Below are 18,743 nucleotides of genomic sequence, written 5' to 3'. Positions count from 1 at the left end.
TTCCAACGACTGAAACTGTATTGAACTTTATAAATCTTATAACTGAAACAGAAAATTTAAGGCCTGACTCATTGTTGTTTATGAAAGACATTCGAATTGCTATGCACTCATACCAAAGTTACATCTGACAAGTATTCCTATGTCCCCTAATAAAAATATGTTTGTAAACGTATGTCTTTTTACTGAAACTGAAATTTTTGAATTCAATTGAAACATTTTGTGAGCCAACTCAAAAAGAAGATTTCGAAATACAGTAGTTTGAAAAACCCTTATCACAATGGAAACTTGTGATTCCCAAGTTTCCAATAAAATCCCATAATTTTTTTCAACGCCGTTTTTCGGGGATTTAGGATTTTTTTTGAATTTTTTCGCAATAATATTTGGTAAATACATATTTTTTGAAACATTTTAAGGCAATAATAATTTTTGGTCGGAGTCCCCCTTTAATAGAAGGGTCCCTTCAAAAGGTCTTGTCCAAATTATACATGCCCGTACGTTTCATTGAAAATACTCCGGAAATTCCACAATTTCAAAAAAATTTCGCTGAAACACAATTTTTTTGCTTAAAAAAACTTGCCCACTTTCGGTGAAATTAGATTGATAGATTGTCATGGATTTCCAACGAGAATTTATCCAAATTTTTGATGAAAAATTACGGGAAATAAATGACTGGAAACATAGAAGGGCCCCTCTAGTCAAAGGGCCCCTGTAATAGAAGAGCCCTGTGAATTCTTGGAACAATTGAAGGGCCGTCCCTTTGAATACATGTTTTACGGTATTAGTAGATTATCGAGTAAAACTTTCATAAAATTAATATTTCGAAATCCCGTTGAAATTTCCAAGAAGCTTCTAAGAATCTTCTATAGTATACTTTTCTTTTTAACAGTTCCAATAATTTCTGTTTTATTCCTGTGGTAATACTCGAGCCGAACACTTGTGTTTCTAATACATATTCGTGTTATAGTTGATAAAATTCTTTTCTGCACTTTTGAAGTTCTGAAGCTCCTCAGACGCTCCAGCCAGTCTTATCACATCTCCGACCTTTTTCAAAAAGTATAGCTCCAACACCTTTCTCTTCAACTTCTCGTTATATCCCAAAAATATAAGAAAACATGTTCGGGACCCGTGTCTCCAGAAGAGGGACGACATCTCTCATCGTCGGGAATACATATCAACGACGATGTCACTTTTAATTCTCTCCAATTTGTCACATACACACATTCTCCTGCTTCTTCTTCTTCTTCTTCTCCGTTTTTTCTTACTTTTTTCTCCCCCGTGCGTCTTCAGGTCCTTTCTTACCCTCTTTCATTACTCTTTCGTGTTTTTGTTGTCGGATTGGGGGCCAAGTCATTTTTCGGAGAATATGTATATTCGCCACTTAGAATAAGGCTAGTTGAGATTTTTTTTTGTCGGCGAAGTCCCGGAATTTTTTTCTGGAAAAACTTCTGATTTCTGATTCTTCTAGGAAGTTTGCCGACATTTTTTGATCCGAGTCACTTTGAATTTTCAATAAGGTCAATTCTATAAAATCTTTGACATTATTCTCTACTACTTTATGATAACATCAGAATAACATGACCCAAAAATTCTAGAGTCAAACGTTGATAACAAACGGTTTTCTCGATAAAATATTCAAAACTTAAAAATCAGCTGTCCTAGACATCTTTTTTTCTCCACTTCCTTTCATTTTTTTTCGTATTGTGAGTTGATCATATCCTTCTTTCCTCCCAGTGATAAGACTCACTCAGCACTTAGAGCATCAATGTGACGAAATATAGATGCAAAATAACTCACTTATTTTGTATTATTTTGTTTTCCCAAGAGTTCCCAACTGGACGTTGATGACGTCTAAAGTTGTGATAATAGATACAGAAATGATTGAAGAGATTTGGAATATAAAAGTGCTCAAAAATAGTTGAAGAATATTTTTTACATGGATGAGGTCTCACTCCTGTCTCACTACGGTTTTGAGTACATGTCTGACACAATTATCTGAAAAATGCCTGTTCGGATACTATCGTATTTTTTCTAAAAGGGCCTATGGAATTAGATAAACGATAACGGAATGAAGCCTAGCAGAACGAAAACTCAAACACATCTCATTGAAAAATTACATTTCGAAACAGTGAAATTTGTTATGTTACTAGTGTGTTAACTTTTATCTCATTTTAGAAATTTTTTCACTGTTTTGTTGTTATGAAATAATACGGTAAAATAACAGAAAATCCATTGATCGTCAAGCAATATATCTTTCAAAACCGTTCAAATAGAGTTTTGGACACTCTGAATTTTCGATTTATCAAATGTCTGAATTTCTGAGTTTCCGAATTGGTGAAGTATTCTCATAATATTACCGTAAAAAATCAGAAAAATTTTTCGACGGTGTCTCCGAAAAACGCCGTCGACAATGCAAGCGCGCAGCTCGCGAGTTCAGTTCTCGCCCAAGTTGTTTTTATGCAATTTTTCAGCCGTGAGGTCAACTAGACTTTCTTGCTCTCTTCATCGAGTTTTTATTTGAATAATTTAATGTTTTTCAAAAAAAAAACACACAAAAAAACGAACGGAAACAGAGAAAATTTCTGCAAACTTATATGAAAAAACAGCGCACACTGTGGCCTTGGACTAGGATTCCCGCGACCCTCTTGGACGAGAACTGAGCGCTCTTGCATTTTTGATCCCATTTTTCAGGGATTCCGAATTTTGAATTTCAAAGTAATATTAAGAAAATACATAATTTCGGGGACATGTCAATGCAAAAAAAAACTACAAAAATTGTTTTGGTCGGAGTCCCCTTTTAAATATTTGAAACTGAAGTATTGAAATATTTGAATCACTATTAAAGTTGCTCACATTTTCTTTCTCCTCACCAATTACCTCCGTTTGACACTACGTCACATCGCACCTTGTGAGTTCTTGAACAGAAAAAGAGCACATGCTCAATTTGAGAGAAAGACCTCGCCCATCTGTCTTTCCAGCAGCTCCTACTTTTAATTTCTCTCGAAATTCCCAAATGAAAAGACTCATTTTCTGCTGCTCTTTTCCTTTTTCTTCTCCTCTTCTCAATGTTCTCGGGTTAGTTTCTGCATTTTTCTTTTCCGAACTTTTTATAATTGGCTCCCTCGGAGCCTTCTCTTCCCTTTCAACACTACTTTCGGAATGACGGAAAAAATGCACATCTGTGTGAGAAGAGAGGAAACGAAATGGAGAGAGAAATAGACGATTTAGCGAAAAAAACGGAAAGTGTATCTTTCATTTTCCGCACTTTGTTTCAACACTTTGGGTAACTACTTTCTTGTAATTCTGGGGTAGGGTTTCCATGTTTGCCGGTTTAAAACCAGTCATCGCCGACCGACCGAGCTGACCGTTCGGTCGGCGCGTCGACCTATGGTAATAATTCGAGCAAATTTATCTCGGCTCCTGTGAAAGATGTCAAAAAGTTGTCAACTGATAAAATGTTTTCGGTATTATAATAAACATTTTTTCCATTCATAATTTTTTGATATCTGTTACAGGAATCGAGATAAATGGGCTCAAAGTACAAGTATAGAACGGTCTTCTATTAGAGTTCAATTTCAGAACTTTAGAGTCACTCAAATCACCCCAAAAGACATTTTGCAACATATGTCCCATTCTCATGAGGTAGATAATTCTATAACCCTTAACCAAATTTCAGGGAAAACTGATTTTCGCTGTTTTGAGCATATTTGTAGTCTTTCTTGTTTATCACCTGTCTGCGCCTTTCTCCACTTTTTTATTCTTATCAATACTTAATTTCTGATTTCTCTGAAGAAGTACTCTTATTAGAATGGCTTCATCATCATCAAGTTTCATGGCTCCACCGCCAAAAATGAATAAAACGTCATCAATGAACAGTTTGAGGAAGACGCTCGGATTGAAGAAAACAAGCAATGGAGTACTGTTTCAAAATTAAAAAATATATATAATTTTTAGAAACAAAAAATATTGAACTTGAAAAAATGTTAATTTTCAGGAGCTCTCGATGGTTCCATCCCGCCCGATGGTCTCTCCGACCCTCTCATCTCCACTGGGAGGATCTGGACCAGCACCTTTGGAAAAGGATTACCATACTCTGGAATTTCGACTCACTCACGGACACTGGCGAATTTTCGATTCTCAAAAAGCGTTCGGGAACAAGGTGGGACAGCGGGTAGTGTATAGTAAATTCTAGAGGTTTGTGACGATATATTTGAAATTTAGGACGCGTCTGTATTGGTTTTCGACAAAAAGAGCAATGTGAAGGCTCCGCCGAAACTCGGAAAAACAAAAACCTACTCGATGTTCGATCTCATCAAGTAAGTTTTGGATGAAGAGGAAATGCTTCAGAGGAAGAAGACTTATTTTGACAGAAAAATCATTAAATCGTTATCAAATCTTTCTGGGCCTAGATAATGAAGCAGAGATGCTCGTAACAGAGAGTTTTTAAACTACGGTATGTTAAAGGCACATACGAAAAACTTCCTAGTGGGTCTCGAGCGGAATTACTTCCATAATTTTTTTGCGAAATTTTGAAACTCGGAACTTTCACATTCCGAAAAATTTCGAAAAGGCCATTTCGAACATTCTTGATAATGCAGTAATGGGAAATATGCTGAACTGCCAATCTATTAGAGCGAATAAGCTAATATTTAATGCACTTTTTGGGATACAAAAATATTCTTGAAACTGGGATCTTTTATAATTTTTTCATTTGAAATACCATATTTCCCACCCAACCTGTAGAAGGCCATCCAAACCCTCAACTTTTAACTCAATTATCTCGATTCCTGTGAAAGATATCGAAAATTTGTAAACTGATAAAATATTGATGATGTTATGATAAATATTTTATCAGTTGACAAATGTTTGATACCTTTCACAGGAATCGAGATAATTGAGCTCAAAGTTGACGGTTTTTGATAACTTCTACTATGGTAACAATTGACAATTTTTAAACCAACACTAGCTACAGTCATCGAGAACACACTAAAAACAACTTCGACTACAAACACTACAAATACTTCAAATCTAAAAACCACAGCAGTTACAACAAGATTCTTTCAACATTTTTATTTCAATATACAAATACACATAGTGTAGTTTTTCTAATGAAGACGAGACATTGGCTCATTGGCGATGAGGATGACGATGAGTGAGAAGAGACGATCCCATTTGGTTGTTGGAGACGATCCAAGAACTATTTCTTGTCAACTGACAAATCTTCGTAGACTGAATCCTTCGGCTTCTCTCCGGACTTCTTTCCTCCGCCGCAGAAGACGACGATGGCCGGAACGGCGGTGACGGTGAGGAGCTGGAATATGGATTCTTCGAAGTGTCAACTATTTGGTAGAAACTTACAATAAGTGCAAGCATTGAAGATTGCTAACGTTGATGAAATCTTCCCAATAACTGAGCAATCTGTTGGATAGCTCTTCTTATATAGTGGCTGAGGAGGAAAAAACAAGGGAAGTGGGGTGGGTCACGAAAGTAGGAAATGTCATGAAAACAGGATACAGAACGTGCCCTAGTAATCCACGTGGTAATTGGATAAGAACGTCAAAAAGTTTAAGATGAAAATATAAATTCGTTGGGAGACTTTCAGCTTGGCTACTGTAATTAGGCTATTGTAGAACACGATCACCCATTTAAGAACAACAGAAAAAATAAATGTTCAAAAATTTTTATTCATTTTAAAACACTTAAAATAGATGACGACGACGTTGGTGTTGGCTAGTTATTGTGGAGACGACAGATTGGTTCACATTTTTGAAAGAAAAATTGAATTCGGTCCATTTGTCGCTGATCCTCGAAACTATTTCTTCTGAACGGACAAGTCTTCGTAGACGGATTCTTTCTTCTCTCCGGATTTCTTTCCGCCGCAGAAGACGACGATGGCTGGGAGGATGATGAAGGCGATGGTCTGGAAATGTGGGGGTATCAGGGATCAAAGGGATGGGAAACTTACGATGATGTTGATCATTACACTTTGTTTGTAAATTCAACAGAGAACTACCAAGTGTAGACGGTTTGTCGACTTTTATAGATTTTGATTTGAGAAAAAACGAGGTCAATTTCACGAAAACGTGCTCAAAATGATTTTTGGAGTAATAACACAAATTTTCTTTGTAAGCCTGAATTTTTGAAATCTTCTATATTTTATATGGGTCAATTAACTTTAAAGGTGCATACCCTAACTGCAATAATACTCTGAAAGATCTCCAGTCCGCCCTCCTTTAAATGGGTTGATTAAATTCAATGTATCATATTTTCAGGTACGAAACCCAACAACTGATGGGCCTAGTTCATCCAAGAATCTTACACATGGAGCATAATTTGGAAGAAACGAAAGATTACTTCTCTTTTGCCACTGAACAAATTTTTGGCAACTTGGAATCAATTGTGACTGACGACTCTGTGGATCGACTTGAGATCAGACTCGGTGTTCTTCAGGTATTCATAAATTCAAGATTCTGAAAATGACTATATAATTCAGATCATTGATGGATTGTCATACCTCCACAACTCTGCAAAGATGCTCCACGGAAATTTGACTCCTGATGCCATCTATGTCACAGCAATTAAGACATGGAAAATTGGAGGTTTTAGTTTTTCAGTCAATGCAAAGGAACCGGTGAGCCTATTCTTCGGATCTCCTATCTTAGAAATATACATTTAGAATTGTTTCCCTTGTTACCCATGGACCAAGAAACTTCCTCCATGCCTACAACCAGACCTCGATTTCCTGGCTCCAGAAAACTTGGCTCAAGGTCAAAGTACAGTAACCAGTGCCGCTGACGTATTCTCTCTTGGAGTTTTGATTTGCTGGATTTATGCAGGTATTTATTTTTAGATTTTGTTTTCGTTAATGATTCATACTTCTTCCAGGTGGAAAACGTTTGATCGATGCAAAGAACAATCTGGAAACATACCATATTATTGTGAATCAACTCGATGCGGCCCTTCAATGCATCTCGAATGAATTGGGTCCGAATCTGAAGGATTCGTTGTCTAAAGTTCTCTCATTGGATGTTGTACAACGTCCAGCTGTTCAATTGCTGACACTTATCAAGCATTTTGATGATCCAGCTCTCTCGGCATTGCGACAATTGGATGATATCTCTCAGATGTTCGATCCATCGCACAAGTCACATTTTTTGAGTCACACTCTGAATCAAGCGATTCCAAATATCCCCGAATCAATATGGTTCAATCGGGTCTTGCCACGATTCAATGAGCAATTGTGGGAGCAACCAGATCTCTATTACTTCATCACCAAACCCCTCTTTCATATTCTCGAACACTGCGAGAGCCATAACATTCACAAAATGAAGCCGTGGATTCGAAAACTCATGGAGAACGCAGCCCATAATAAACTTGTAAGTTTGGGTGTTTTTCTCTTTTTCCAAAAATTCTATTTTTGTCTTCTTCTTCTTTCCACACCCCCTCAAAATCCGTTGCCCTCAAGCGGTTTTGCAGCTAATTGTGCTCATATTACGTCTATTTTAGCCCCTCCTCAAACCACGTGCTTCTTTCAGAATTAGCTCATTTTCATCTGTTTTTTTTTCAGCTTCGTGCATTTATTCTGGAGAACATGTCGGCGTTATTCAGAAGACTTTCCGATGAATTTGTCGAGGACAAATGTTTGGATGTTATCATTTTGTCGTTGAAATCGGATGACACATCACTTCAAGTAAGAGCTTTATTGAATTCAGAAGTCATTTTTAGAGGAGGGGGTATAGGAGATTCACTACAAAGTTCAAAGATACAAAAATAATTGGGCTTGCGGTGTCTGAATGAATCGTCAAGAAATCCGTAAAAGTTTGAGATTTACCTTAAAATTTTTGAACTTTCCCTTTTAACCAATTGAAAAAATTTTCAAATATTCACAGTTTCAAATTAAAAATATGAACAAGTTGTATTTTTCAAATGCTGATTTTTTTTTTAATACAGGTTTCTTTAGTTTTTTCAAATGTGGTTGACTTTTGTAGAATTTAAAAAATTAAAGGAAGGTGGACATGAGCTTTTTGGAGATTTTTTGAGTTTTGGTATGCATTCTGACGTAACGATGTACAATGATTGGGGTTCAATCTGCGTACAGCTATTGTGCCGCTTTTATGCATACTTGTAAAATTCCGGCCTGAGGATATTTTCAAGGCCCGGGCCCGGCCCAGAAGGCCCGGTAGCAAAAATTTTGTCATTTTGAGCCAAATTTTGAGCTCTCAATATAAATTTCTCCATTTTTTTTGTTTTTTTGAATTGTTTGTCTGTTTGATCAAAAAATATGGAAAAAACTCGAAAAAAATGTTTTGATCGAAAAAATCACATAAGGGTCCCCCATTATGTGTTTTTTGAAATTTCCAAAACTTGTGGAATGACAGGCCCGCCGGGCCGGGCCGGGCTTCCGAAATTCGGGAAAATGTATGTCATCTATCTTTGCCCGCGTGGCTCAGTCGGTTAACGGAGCCGCACTTTCAATACTCGTCCCACAAGTTCAATTCCTCGATGAGCTTATATGAACGAAATTTCGAGAAAATTATTTTTCATACCCCCCCCCCCCCCCCCTAACTTTAAGTTCAAAAGGTTGTTTCAATTTCCTTATAAGAAGGCAATAGATAAAATAATATCAGTTACTGCAGCTTTTTGTCTCCTAAGTAAGATTTTTCCTACAAGTACAGACAACCGTAACCAAATACTTACAAATTGTTAAAGTGTTTCGTAACTCAAACTGTCAGTAGACATCCACTTTCAAATTTTAATTTTTCCAGTCAAGCGCTGTTCGTGGCCTTCCCCATGTTGCTGAGTACTTGCCAATCTCATTCATCACCAAAAAACTTCTTCCAACAATTATGAATCTTCCTCCATATCTTCAAGACAACGTTCCTCGTCAGCTGGACCTGCTTGCTGCACTGGCAGCTCTCTCTGATCGATGTGATGTGGCGAATGTGGCTTTTCTGTTCGGATGTATATCTTTGTGCAACTCAACACATTCTGTCATTGTCCATGCCAAGTCAAGTAAGTTTATAATTTTAGCTATCTCCTTATCATATCATTTTTAGGAATCGCTCAGCGTCTTGTCATGCGTGATCCAAATCGACTGAAAGATGCTCAATTGATGTGTGTTCATCTTCTAAATCCCCTCGTCACCGGTCTCGCTTGTGATGATTTGAGTAAATTCAGTTGTGCTCATTTCGATGACATCATGAGCTCTGTGAGAATTCTTTTGGAGATTCTCGAGCAACGACGTTACGAGATGGAAGATCGTCAAGAGCACAAACAAAGCAATCATCATCTTGGATTGAATCGTCTTGGCAATCGACGAGTATCCATGTCATCTACCAATTTGCCACGTGTAATGATTAGTGCCGCCCGTCCATCATTCTCTTCCGATTCTCGAAAAATGTCATTCCTCTCCGCTGATGGCCGATTGGAAGACCGTGGTAGCAGACGAGAATCAAGAGACTCGCGTGGAAGTTTGGAGAGTGATATGAGTATTCGAATAGGAAACGGGTCGGATATATCGGATGATTCCTGTTTTTCAAGTCATTCGGCAAAGGGAAGACGGCAGAGTTGGCTGGATAATTATGGGCATTCTGTTAGTTTGGAGCAAAATACAAATGGATTTTTGGAAACGACATCTAGAAATTTAGGAGATAGAAATAGTATGAAGTGAGTTGAGGGAGATAAGTTATTGTTTTTATTTCATATTTGAAATTTTCAGTTTCAAACAAAGGAATGCGCGCGCTTCGGAAAGAAGAGCCCGTACCCGATCACCGAATGCTGAACTAGAACCACACCGTGAACATCCCCCAGCTCGACCAAATTCATTCTCGAATCTCGGACACAATATCGTACTCACCTACCGTAATCTCATGTATAATAACAAAGATCACACCTATTCATAGTTTCCTTTTAAATGTTTGATATTTTCCTTTTCACTTCTCTACAATTTTTTAAAATTGATGTAGTTTGTGTCCCCCTGTTTCTTTGTGATATCTTCTTCCCTGTTCTCGCTCCCCCCAATGACATGGTTTTTATGTAAAAAAAAGAATAAATGTGAATTCAATAAAAAATGAATTATGAATATTGACTGTAGTTGTCATATTTAGCTGAAACTTGAACTCTCGCTGGATTTCTTGAGCTCAATCCTGTAGATCGCAATGAGAATAGTCCAGAATCAAAGGTTGAAGGTGTTGGGGCGATGTTTCTAGTCACTAGAGGGGTCACGGATGTCGGTCGGAGAGTAGACTGAGTTGTATAAGTTCGGAGACGGCTGTTCAGAGAAGTTGACGGTTTTCTCTGAAAATTTGAAAATGAATATCCCAAAAAATTCACTTTAAGTAGGTGTTGTCCTTATCTTAATAGGTATTGTTAGAATAAAAATAAACTGTCAGCTACCATATGCAGAAAATAGCTCGCTCCGCCCACGCGACCGCCGCATGAAGAGTTTACCACCCTGCGGCGCGGTTTCTCATTTTCTCTCATTTTCTCTCGATATTCCAGCTAAATATTTTTCTTTTAAAAATTTTTTCAGAATTTTAAAAATACAATAATGTCGAGCACAAAAACCTCCTATTTTTCAAAGTGAATTGAAAACTGAAAGATTATAAACTGAATGGTAACATACAAAAGTACGGGCTACAATCGCAAGATGGCAGAAATGTCTAATCTCGGAGAGGTTTTTTTACAGAAAAAAAAGTAGCTGAAATACCCTGAAATCTGAGAAAAAGAGAATGCGCGCCGCAGCGTTGCAAAATCTCCATGCGACGGTTGCGTGAGCGGAGCGAGCTTTTGACTGCATACGGTAAGCGACAGTTTACTTATTCGGGCAATACAATTTCGAAAAAGAAAAAGCATTTTTAAATTGACCGTACGAAACTTTTACAAGTTTTTTAAACTTTTTCAAACTAAATTTTGGATAATGCCCTATTTAATTTTACCTTATCGTTCGTTGGAGCCTCCAATCTTCCCAAATCACAATGAATGGATATCAGGAATGGGAGAACAGTAGGATCCACCAGAAGATCTGAAATTTAACAATAGCCTTTTCCCATCCGAAAAACTCACCAGACACATCCGGACGATTCTTTTCATTGGTCTTCAACAAATCATGCACCAACTTCTTCACTGCGTCCGAAACATGTCCGTCCATTGGTTTGAGCTTTCCCTGCAAGTGTACACACATTTTTGTTGACCAGTGCCTGTTGTTGCAGGGCAGCCACACACTCCCCCTCCTTCGCTTCCACCCTCTCTCTTGTCTACACACTCAATGTCTCTCTTTTCTGCCGGTTCCATGGTGTAGTGGTTAGCACTCAGGACTCTGAATCCTGCGACCCGAGTTCAAATCTCGGTGGGACCTATCTCTTTTTGCCGTTTTTTGAAACGAACCTGTGTAATTTTCATAACGAGTGCCGGGAGATTCTCTCCATCAAAAGCCCTTTCAAGTTGAAGAAGCTCGAAGAGGACACATCCAAGAGACCACATGTCACTCTTTTGATTGTAGGGACGACCTGGAAAAATAAAAAAACCGTCATAACAATGAAAACTAAATTAATTGAAGATTAATTCAACACTCACTTTCGCAGATTTCTGGACTTAAATAGTTAGGAGTTCCGATTACTGTAGATGCTGCTGATTTGGTACTTCCTAACTCTTTGGATATTCCGAAATCTGAGAGTTTCAGAATAGTTTTTCTTCGGTTCATGAGAATATTCTGGGGTTTCAAATCCCGATGTACAATGTGTTTTGAATGCATGTGATCCAGAGCAATGAGAATCTCAAAAAATTTCATTTTTGAATTTTCAGAATTTTTTTAAAACTACCTGTGTAAAATATTCCAACACTGTCTTCTCTGGAAAATGCTCTTTGTTGTCACTTATTGCTCTTTGTTCGTTGATAAGTCTTTCGAGAGTTCCTCCTTCCGCGTATTGCATAACTGAATTTGAATTATTATTTTTTAATTTTCTACCATCTCAAAGTCCATATCTCACCAATAGCTAGTTGATTATCAATCGTAAAGTAGTCAATATACCCGATGATCAATGGATGTTGTACTTTTTTCAAAAGCGCAACTTCACTTTGAATGTATTTCTCCTCTTTCTCCGACATTCCGTGGGTGTTGATGAGCTTTAGAATGACCTAAAAGTTTGGAGAGTAGCAACTGATATAATTGCATTTGCCGAGTCTATTGAACACCGGCCGCGTGGCGCAATGGATAACGCGTCTGCCTACGGAGCAGAAGATTGTAGGTTCGAATCCTGCCGTGGTCGAAATCTTTTTTTTTCTTAAATCTCACCTTCGAAGCATTATTTTTCTCTCGACAGAGCCAACATACACCAAAAGCACCACGACCAACGACTCGTACTTTTTCATAACTGTCCATGTCTAATAATAGAATAAAAGGTTCGACTAGAATAAGAAAAAGACGTGCTATAAAATGCGAAGAAGACGTGACTAATCAGTGAAAAATAATCGATATCTGTGTTCCTCTGCATCTCTCAGAACGAGAACTGGTTTATCATTCAATGTAGTGTTGAAGGAGAAGAAGAAAAATGCCGCGCATTTTTTTTTCATTATCTCTACGATGCTGAATTCTAGTACTTTTTCACATTATACACTCAATTTTACCCTTTATAAAGATGAACAATATATTTACATTCCGATTTATTTATAACCTGATACTTTTTCAACGAAACAGAGATCAAACGTTCTTGAAGGAGGAAGAAGGTAGTGCGACATGTGACATCGCTAATACTTCGCTTTGCTAATGACAGTTGTCAATTGTACGTCTTTTGATACACTATCAAAACGTGGCCGCGTGGCGCAATGGATAACGCGTCTGCCTACGGAGCAGAAGATTGTAGGTTCGAATCCTGCCGTGGTCGAAATCATTTTTTAGAACATTTTGCAGGAACAAATTCATTCAAAGTTTATTATTTTGAGAAAATGAGTAACATAGAAAAATGCAATACACGTAACAGAATCATGATACTTACTTATATTCATGACTTATATTTCTTTCCATATATTTCAGAGAAGTTGTCTCAAAGAGCTCAAACGGGTGGACTTCCCTCATCTTTGTGAACATTATAACTATCAGTTCGAGTCGAACAGAAATATGCTAAAAGAAGGAGAAGGATAAGGAAAATGAGGCAAGTGACAAGAGCGATTAATCCGATTACAATCAAAGTTTCATTGGTCGATGTACTATCTGAGCCAGTGAGGAAATCATCATCATCTTCTGGAGTTGGCTCATTTGTTGGATTAGCAGGAGAATGTGGAGAGGATGGATAGGAAGAGCTGGGTGAGCTCTTGGTGGCGGCTGCTAGCTTCCTACGTTCCTCTCTCTGCCGTTCTTTATCTGAAATCGTTTTTGTGTAAATCTAGTAATGAAATTCCTAATTTGTGGTGTAAAAAATTAAAAACCTGAAACAGTACACACTTTCACTTACCTTGATCGACATCCAATTCATCAAAGTTAAGAATCGGCTTCACAATGACTCCTCCATGTAGCCAAGGCTTTGATTTTCCTTCTACTCTTTTTGGAGCAACTGTTGGCTCAAGTTCTACACTGGTAGAAGAATCTAGAATTTCCGAAGACGTGGTTTCCACACCAAATAGGGTCGATGTATCAATTTCCAATGGTTCTTCGCTGTCCTGAAACAGAAACAGGGCTTATCGATTTTCGTTTTTCTTTAAATACCTGTAGATCTAAATTGTCTGCAACATAATTTGATCTAGTTGTACTATCATAACGATTCGAAGAATAATAGAAGTTCGGAGGAGTATTTTCCATACTATCTTCCGAAAACACCTTCCGTTTCCCAGTTGTTGTCTCAATTTTGATCACCTCCTCACTCTCATTTTCAATAGTATTTGGTGGAGTCAATTTCAAAATTTGATCAGGAGTCGTCACTTCTACCAACTCATCCTGTTCTTCAGAAGCTTCTTCCTCTGATTCAGATGCCGAAAGTCGTGTCTCAATGGAAACTACGCTGATCGTTGGATGCGTTGTATTCTCGTTATCGTGATAATCTTCATCGTAATGATGATCGGTGTAATCGTGATATTCTGTATTATGATCCGAATCGTATTCGTTTTTCGCTTCGTCGTGGGTTATGGTAGTTTCAACCAGGTGGGTGGTGGTAGGTGTCGGTAGAGTGGTATCGTGGAATTCTGAACAGAATTTTTTCCCGAAAACTTTGTGTCTTTTCGGGATAACATAGTAAACGATTAGAGCAAAACTCTAATCGTTAAATGTTGTATTTTTTGCATTAAATGTTATCAAAGTTTTTTATTTTTCTAATATTCCTTCGAAAAAATCAGAATAATTCGAAACCCGATGTTCGACGACTTTTTTAAATCTCTAAAATGACTGACGACGTTTTTCATAGATTCCAATTTTTTCTGAATCTTTTCGAAGTAATGGTATGAAAATAAATAACTTTTCGAACATTCTATTTTTAAAAAATCACAAAAAGTTTCAGTCGGAGTTGCCCATTAAACCCTACTGTCGTTTAGCGATCTTACTAACCATCGAATTCTTTCTTCTCCTCATCCAATGTATCAACTAAACTATCCAAGTCGTCATGCTCCTTCTCATTTACTCCCTCTTCTTCTGATTTCTTAGATGATGTGCTTAAATCGGCCAGAGCCGTCGTGAAGTCCTAAAATTAATATTCAGCCAGAACTTTTTCTTTTCTAATCTCACCTCCGGTTTGAGTGATTCTAGAGTACCCAAGATTTTTGTCACGGATGATGATGATGCAGATGTTGAAAGTTCTGATTCAGATGACGTTGTCTCTGCCGTGGATTCTGTCGGCATTGTAGACGTGATAACGACTTCTGAATCATCTTCCATGTTGTTGACGATAGTGGTCAACTCTTCCTGAAATATTTATTTATATTTCAATTTTCCAATTCATTTTTTGTACCTCATAATCTTCATCATCGTCTATCCGTCTGCGTCTCTCCTCTTCCTGTTTTCTCTCTTCATCCTCTCTTTCTCTTTTTTCAGCGTCCTTCACAAAATCATAAATTTGGCAACTATCCAAATCCTCGTCGTCAAACAAATCGTCATCCATTGGTAACACAAAACTCAAAAAGTAGTCTCTAAAAAATAAAAATTCAGAGTTGACTCAAATTTTTAAATGAAAACCTGAAATTGAGCCGTTTGAATATTTTTCGTCCATCGGGACAGAATGTGTTCACATGATTCTCCAAACAAATCGTCGTCAGATGCAAAAAGCGACATTCATCGTGACGTGGCGTTGTGCTCAAATCGGATTCAGCTCTCAGACGAGTAGCTTCGTTTAGGAATGAACTGCATCGCATTGTTAAAAACGAATGATGTTTGCTGATGCATTTTAGAGTTGGCTCCATTTCTAAATATTGGAATTAGTTCGGAAGAAATTCCTGTTTCATCAAATCACCAAATAGTTTTTAAATAGTAGAAAATGATAGCAATAACTCTTTGGAATTTACTTTTTAACCTGTACTTTATGCGCTTTTCCTAGCTCAAAGCTTTTCTGATAATTCAGAATTTTGTGGTTTTCTAATAATTATTGAAGTAAATTGAAGAAAGGTGGCAAATAGGGACGAGAATTCGAACTCCCTCGAAGTAAGATACCTAGGCCACGACCGCGAGACGCCTTTTTCACAAGGCAACTTTTAGATTGTCAAAAAACCACTGTCGGCCACTTTTTGGGTTTTTTTTTTGAATTTTTTCGCAATAAAATTGAGAAAAAAGCCTTCGGGAACATTTTTTTTTAATGAAACAAAAATTATGGTCGAAATCTCCCATAAAAGTCTAAAGCCTCTGAAAATATAAAGAACCGCTTATTGAAATATCACACCTAATTTTTTTCTGTTTCGCACTATCGAAAAATCTTGTTAAAATTTGTCGGTACCAGTAAGTAACTTCTCATGATTTCTCACCTGACAATACAAACTTGCACTTGTTTCTGACATGCTTCGCAAAGCAGCATGTTTCTCCGATTTCGGACACTTTTTCATACAGTCGAGATTGTCGTAAAGCCTCCTGAAAATATAAGTTTCAAAATGGCACTACTATTTTTCAATACCAACCAGCAAACATCTTTCATACTCTCCAACGGTCGTTGTCTTTCAAAAAGCGTTTGTAATCTGAAAATTAGAAATGTTCTGGAATTGATTTTAATGAATTCCAACCGTTCGTCATCGTATCCGATTCGGCTTAACGATCGTTGTTTCAGGCGTATACATCGATCTTCGCAACTGTTCTAGAAAAAAAATTTCGGTTTCAAAAGTTTGTCAAGAGCAACCTTTAGTTACAATTTTTAGTTACTTCCTTATTTTACTGTCACAAAAATATCAGGGGCGTGGGAGAGAAACCTCGCTGGCGGAAGGTCCCACAACGACAACTACCGTAACCTAAAAATATTTATATTTTCCTGATTTATTAGTTATTTCGATTTTCGTGAATTTTCAGTATTTCCACTATCACAAATTTTTTGGTCTGGAGAAAAATAATAGGAAACTCGACAAAAGACAGTGAAAAACGAGATAATAAATGAGAAAACAATTTTTGGGTGAAATTCAATTTTTTATAAATTTCCAACGAAAGTTTGGTGAGGGTACCTACCATTGCTTTGCTAAACTTCGGAACATAATTGAAACTTTATTGAAACGTTAAAACATTAGGTTGTTATCGTTTTTCATAAATAGTTCAGTACTTCAATAGTGCCTTTTTATATAAAGTGTTTCGGTTTCAAACATTTCGTAAAACTTCCTTGAAATTCCCTCCAAGTCGATTGAGAGAATTTATGACATTTGAAAGTTACACATTGTTTTTACTAACCTGTGCTGAAACAGCAATTATCGTTGTCAAAAGGAGATTAAAACGGAACATATTCGAGATGTGTGAAGTTTTAGTCGTGGAAGAGAAGGAGCATTCTGAAAAAGGTTTCAATTTTTCGAAGCAGTTTTTTCCGGAAGAAAAAAAAACGAAAAAGTGCAAAAAGAGACATGTCAATTGACCTGGAAAAACGAGTGGGTGACCAACAGAGGAGAAAATGAAACAGGGCACAAAAAACGAAGAAGAAAAAAAGACGAGTACCGGAGAAGAACAACAACAGCAAAAAAATAAAATGTGTTAGCTGATGAGAGATGAAAATTTAAAATTCATTGAACCGAGTCCTCCTTTCCTCATTGCTTCTTCTTGTTAACCCGGTTGACCCAAAAAAAAGACACTGAATTGAAAAAAAAACGAAGAAGAGGAGAAGAGGAATAATTCTAAAAGAAACAAAATGAGTCTCCAAGGACATTGCCTTATGTGGGACAAATGTCACATTTCGGAAAAGAGTTGGTGGACGAAAAAAAGGATTTTTGGGAACAAAAGTGTCATAGCACTGATATTTTTTTGAACGGAGATGGAAGGAGAAGAGAATTCAAAAAATTGCATGACAAGTTGCTCAAAGTTTTTGAAAAATTTGTAAATTTTTTTCAGGGTCACGATAACTACAGTACTCCATCTTCTTGATCAGCGGCACGCATAATTTTTCACCTTCCAATAAAAGCAAATTAATAGTCAAAAGTTTCCTTTCCTGTTTAATAGAATTCACGAAACGGGAAAATAAAATCCTGATCAAAAAACACAGCGTGCTCATTAAGAAGTGAGTAAGAAGAAGACTTTTGTACTCCTCTCTTCTTTCCTTTTTATAATAATCTTGTACCTACAAAACGAAGGCAATCAAAAAACTTCATCCCACACATGCCCACATTATTATTTTCTTGATGATTCCTGTTGAATCATCAAAATATTTCGTAAGAAGATGAAAATTCTAGAAGGTAATAAGAATATGGATTTAGGAATGGACAATTATGAAATAGATAAGGATTAGAAGTGATAGCAGTGATAACAATACTACCGTAAATGCTCTAATAGAAGCTTACCATTTATATGCTCTTTGAGCCCAATTATTGTCGGGATTATAAAACTGCGACTTCGGTGTATGCAGACTCAGTACAAAAGTTGAGTGTTTTGCACTGAGTATGCATACACCACAGGTCTCAGTTTTATAATTCCGACAATATCTCGGTTCCTTCAAGAGAAATCACGACTTTTTAATTGAAAAATTATTCATCATAATATCGCCAATATTTTATCTGTTTTGAAAAGTTTGATATATCTCATAGGAACCCAGATAATTGGGCTCAAAGTGCACTTATAGAGTGAGCATCGACCAGAGCTATTACGTTATTTTGAGATTTTACGCGTATAATCCGGAACTACAGTACTATGGTGAATTTTTGGTGTATCTTAAATTGAAAACTCTGTCGAATTCCAAGCCTCTAATTTACTCCAAGCCTCTAATTTTTTCCATTATTCCTCATTTCTAGATTAGCACTTCCAAACACTTTTTTATAGTTTTTTAGCAGTTTGGAAACAGTTTCTTACATCGTATTTCGAAATGTCGGAACATAACTGAAACTTGATTGAAATTGTAAACATTTGATTGTCCAATTATATATTTTTTAATCGAGAGCCAAAAAAAGGGAAACCCCAAAAAACGCGGTATATAAAATTTGGCGATAAAGGACGAGAATTCGAGTTCCGGCGCAGTGAGAAACATAGGCCACGGCGCCTGGCAGTCTTACTTACACGGCGATTTTTCCGGATTTTTGTCCGTTGTTATTTGAAAACGTTAAAAACCACTTCCGCTACTTGAAAAAAAGGCATCCCGCAGCCATGGCCTAAGTTTCTCACTGCG

General features: G+C 37.1%; 3 protein-coding genes and 3 non-coding genes across 6 annotated transcripts; 4 read left to right on the top strand and 2 right to left on the bottom strand.

Moving 5' to 3' along the window:
* Window positions 1-4,000: 4,000 nt before the first annotated feature.
* On the top strand, window positions 4,001-9,890 carry CBG12696 (the record flags this gene model as incomplete). Its single annotated transcript, XM_002640147.1, has 10 exons — window positions 4,001-4,156; window positions 4,219-4,313; window positions 6,270-6,447; window positions 6,491-6,628; window positions 6,674-6,833; window positions 6,883-7,373; window positions 7,565-7,687; window positions 8,763-9,009; window positions 9,054-9,663; window positions 9,716-9,890. Coding segments are annotated over 10 exons (2,373 nt in total), but the record flags the coding sequence as incomplete, so codon positions are not given.
* A 181-nt stretch (window positions 9,891-10,071) lies between these two features.
* Cbr-nekl-2 lies at window positions 10,072-12,376 on the bottom strand (the record flags this gene model as incomplete). The annotated part of the gene is made up of 8 exons (XM_045240813.1): window positions 10,072-10,293; window positions 10,935-11,020; window positions 11,062-11,161; window positions 11,383-11,504; window positions 11,572-11,770; window positions 11,817-11,929; window positions 11,985-12,132; window positions 12,290-12,376. The coding sequence occupies 8 exons, from the start codon at window positions 12,374-12,376 to the stop codon at window positions 10,072-10,074; spliced, it is 1,077 nt and encodes a 358-aa protein (XP_045094949.1).
* Window positions 11,282-11,353, top strand: CBG29101. The gene has a single exon. It is a non-coding gene (tRNA).
* On the top strand, window positions 12,191-12,263 carry CBG28315. Its single transcript has one exon. It is a non-coding gene (tRNA).
* Window positions 12,377-12,805: 429 nt separating the features above from the next.
* On the top strand, window positions 12,806-12,878 carry CBG28705. The gene has a single exon. It is a non-coding gene (tRNA).
* A 168-nt stretch (window positions 12,879-13,046) lies between these two features.
* Window positions 13,047-16,882, bottom strand: CBG12694 (the record flags this gene model as incomplete). The annotated part of the gene is made up of 11 exons (XM_045240808.1): window positions 13,047-13,354; window positions 13,446-13,650; window positions 13,697-14,169; window positions 14,528-14,660; window positions 14,705-14,881; window positions 14,928-15,105; window positions 15,152-15,377; window positions 15,903-16,033; window positions 16,081-16,137; window positions 16,183-16,253; window positions 16,832-16,882. 11 exons carry the CDS (start codon window positions 16,880-16,882, stop codon window positions 13,047-13,049), a joined length of 2,010 nt encoding a protein of 669 aa, XP_045094948.1.
* Between the last annotated feature and the right edge of the window lie 1,861 nt (window positions 16,883-18,743).

Source organism: Caenorhabditis briggsae (genome assembly GCF_000004555.2).
Source record: "Caenorhabditis briggsae complete genome, chrI, whole genome shotgun sequence".
NCBI lineage: Eukaryota > Metazoa > Nematoda > Chromadorea > Rhabditida > Rhabditidae > Caenorhabditis > Caenorhabditis briggsae.
Note: the sequence above shows the minus strand (reverse complement) of the source record. Positions and strands in the feature narration are given on the sequence as shown.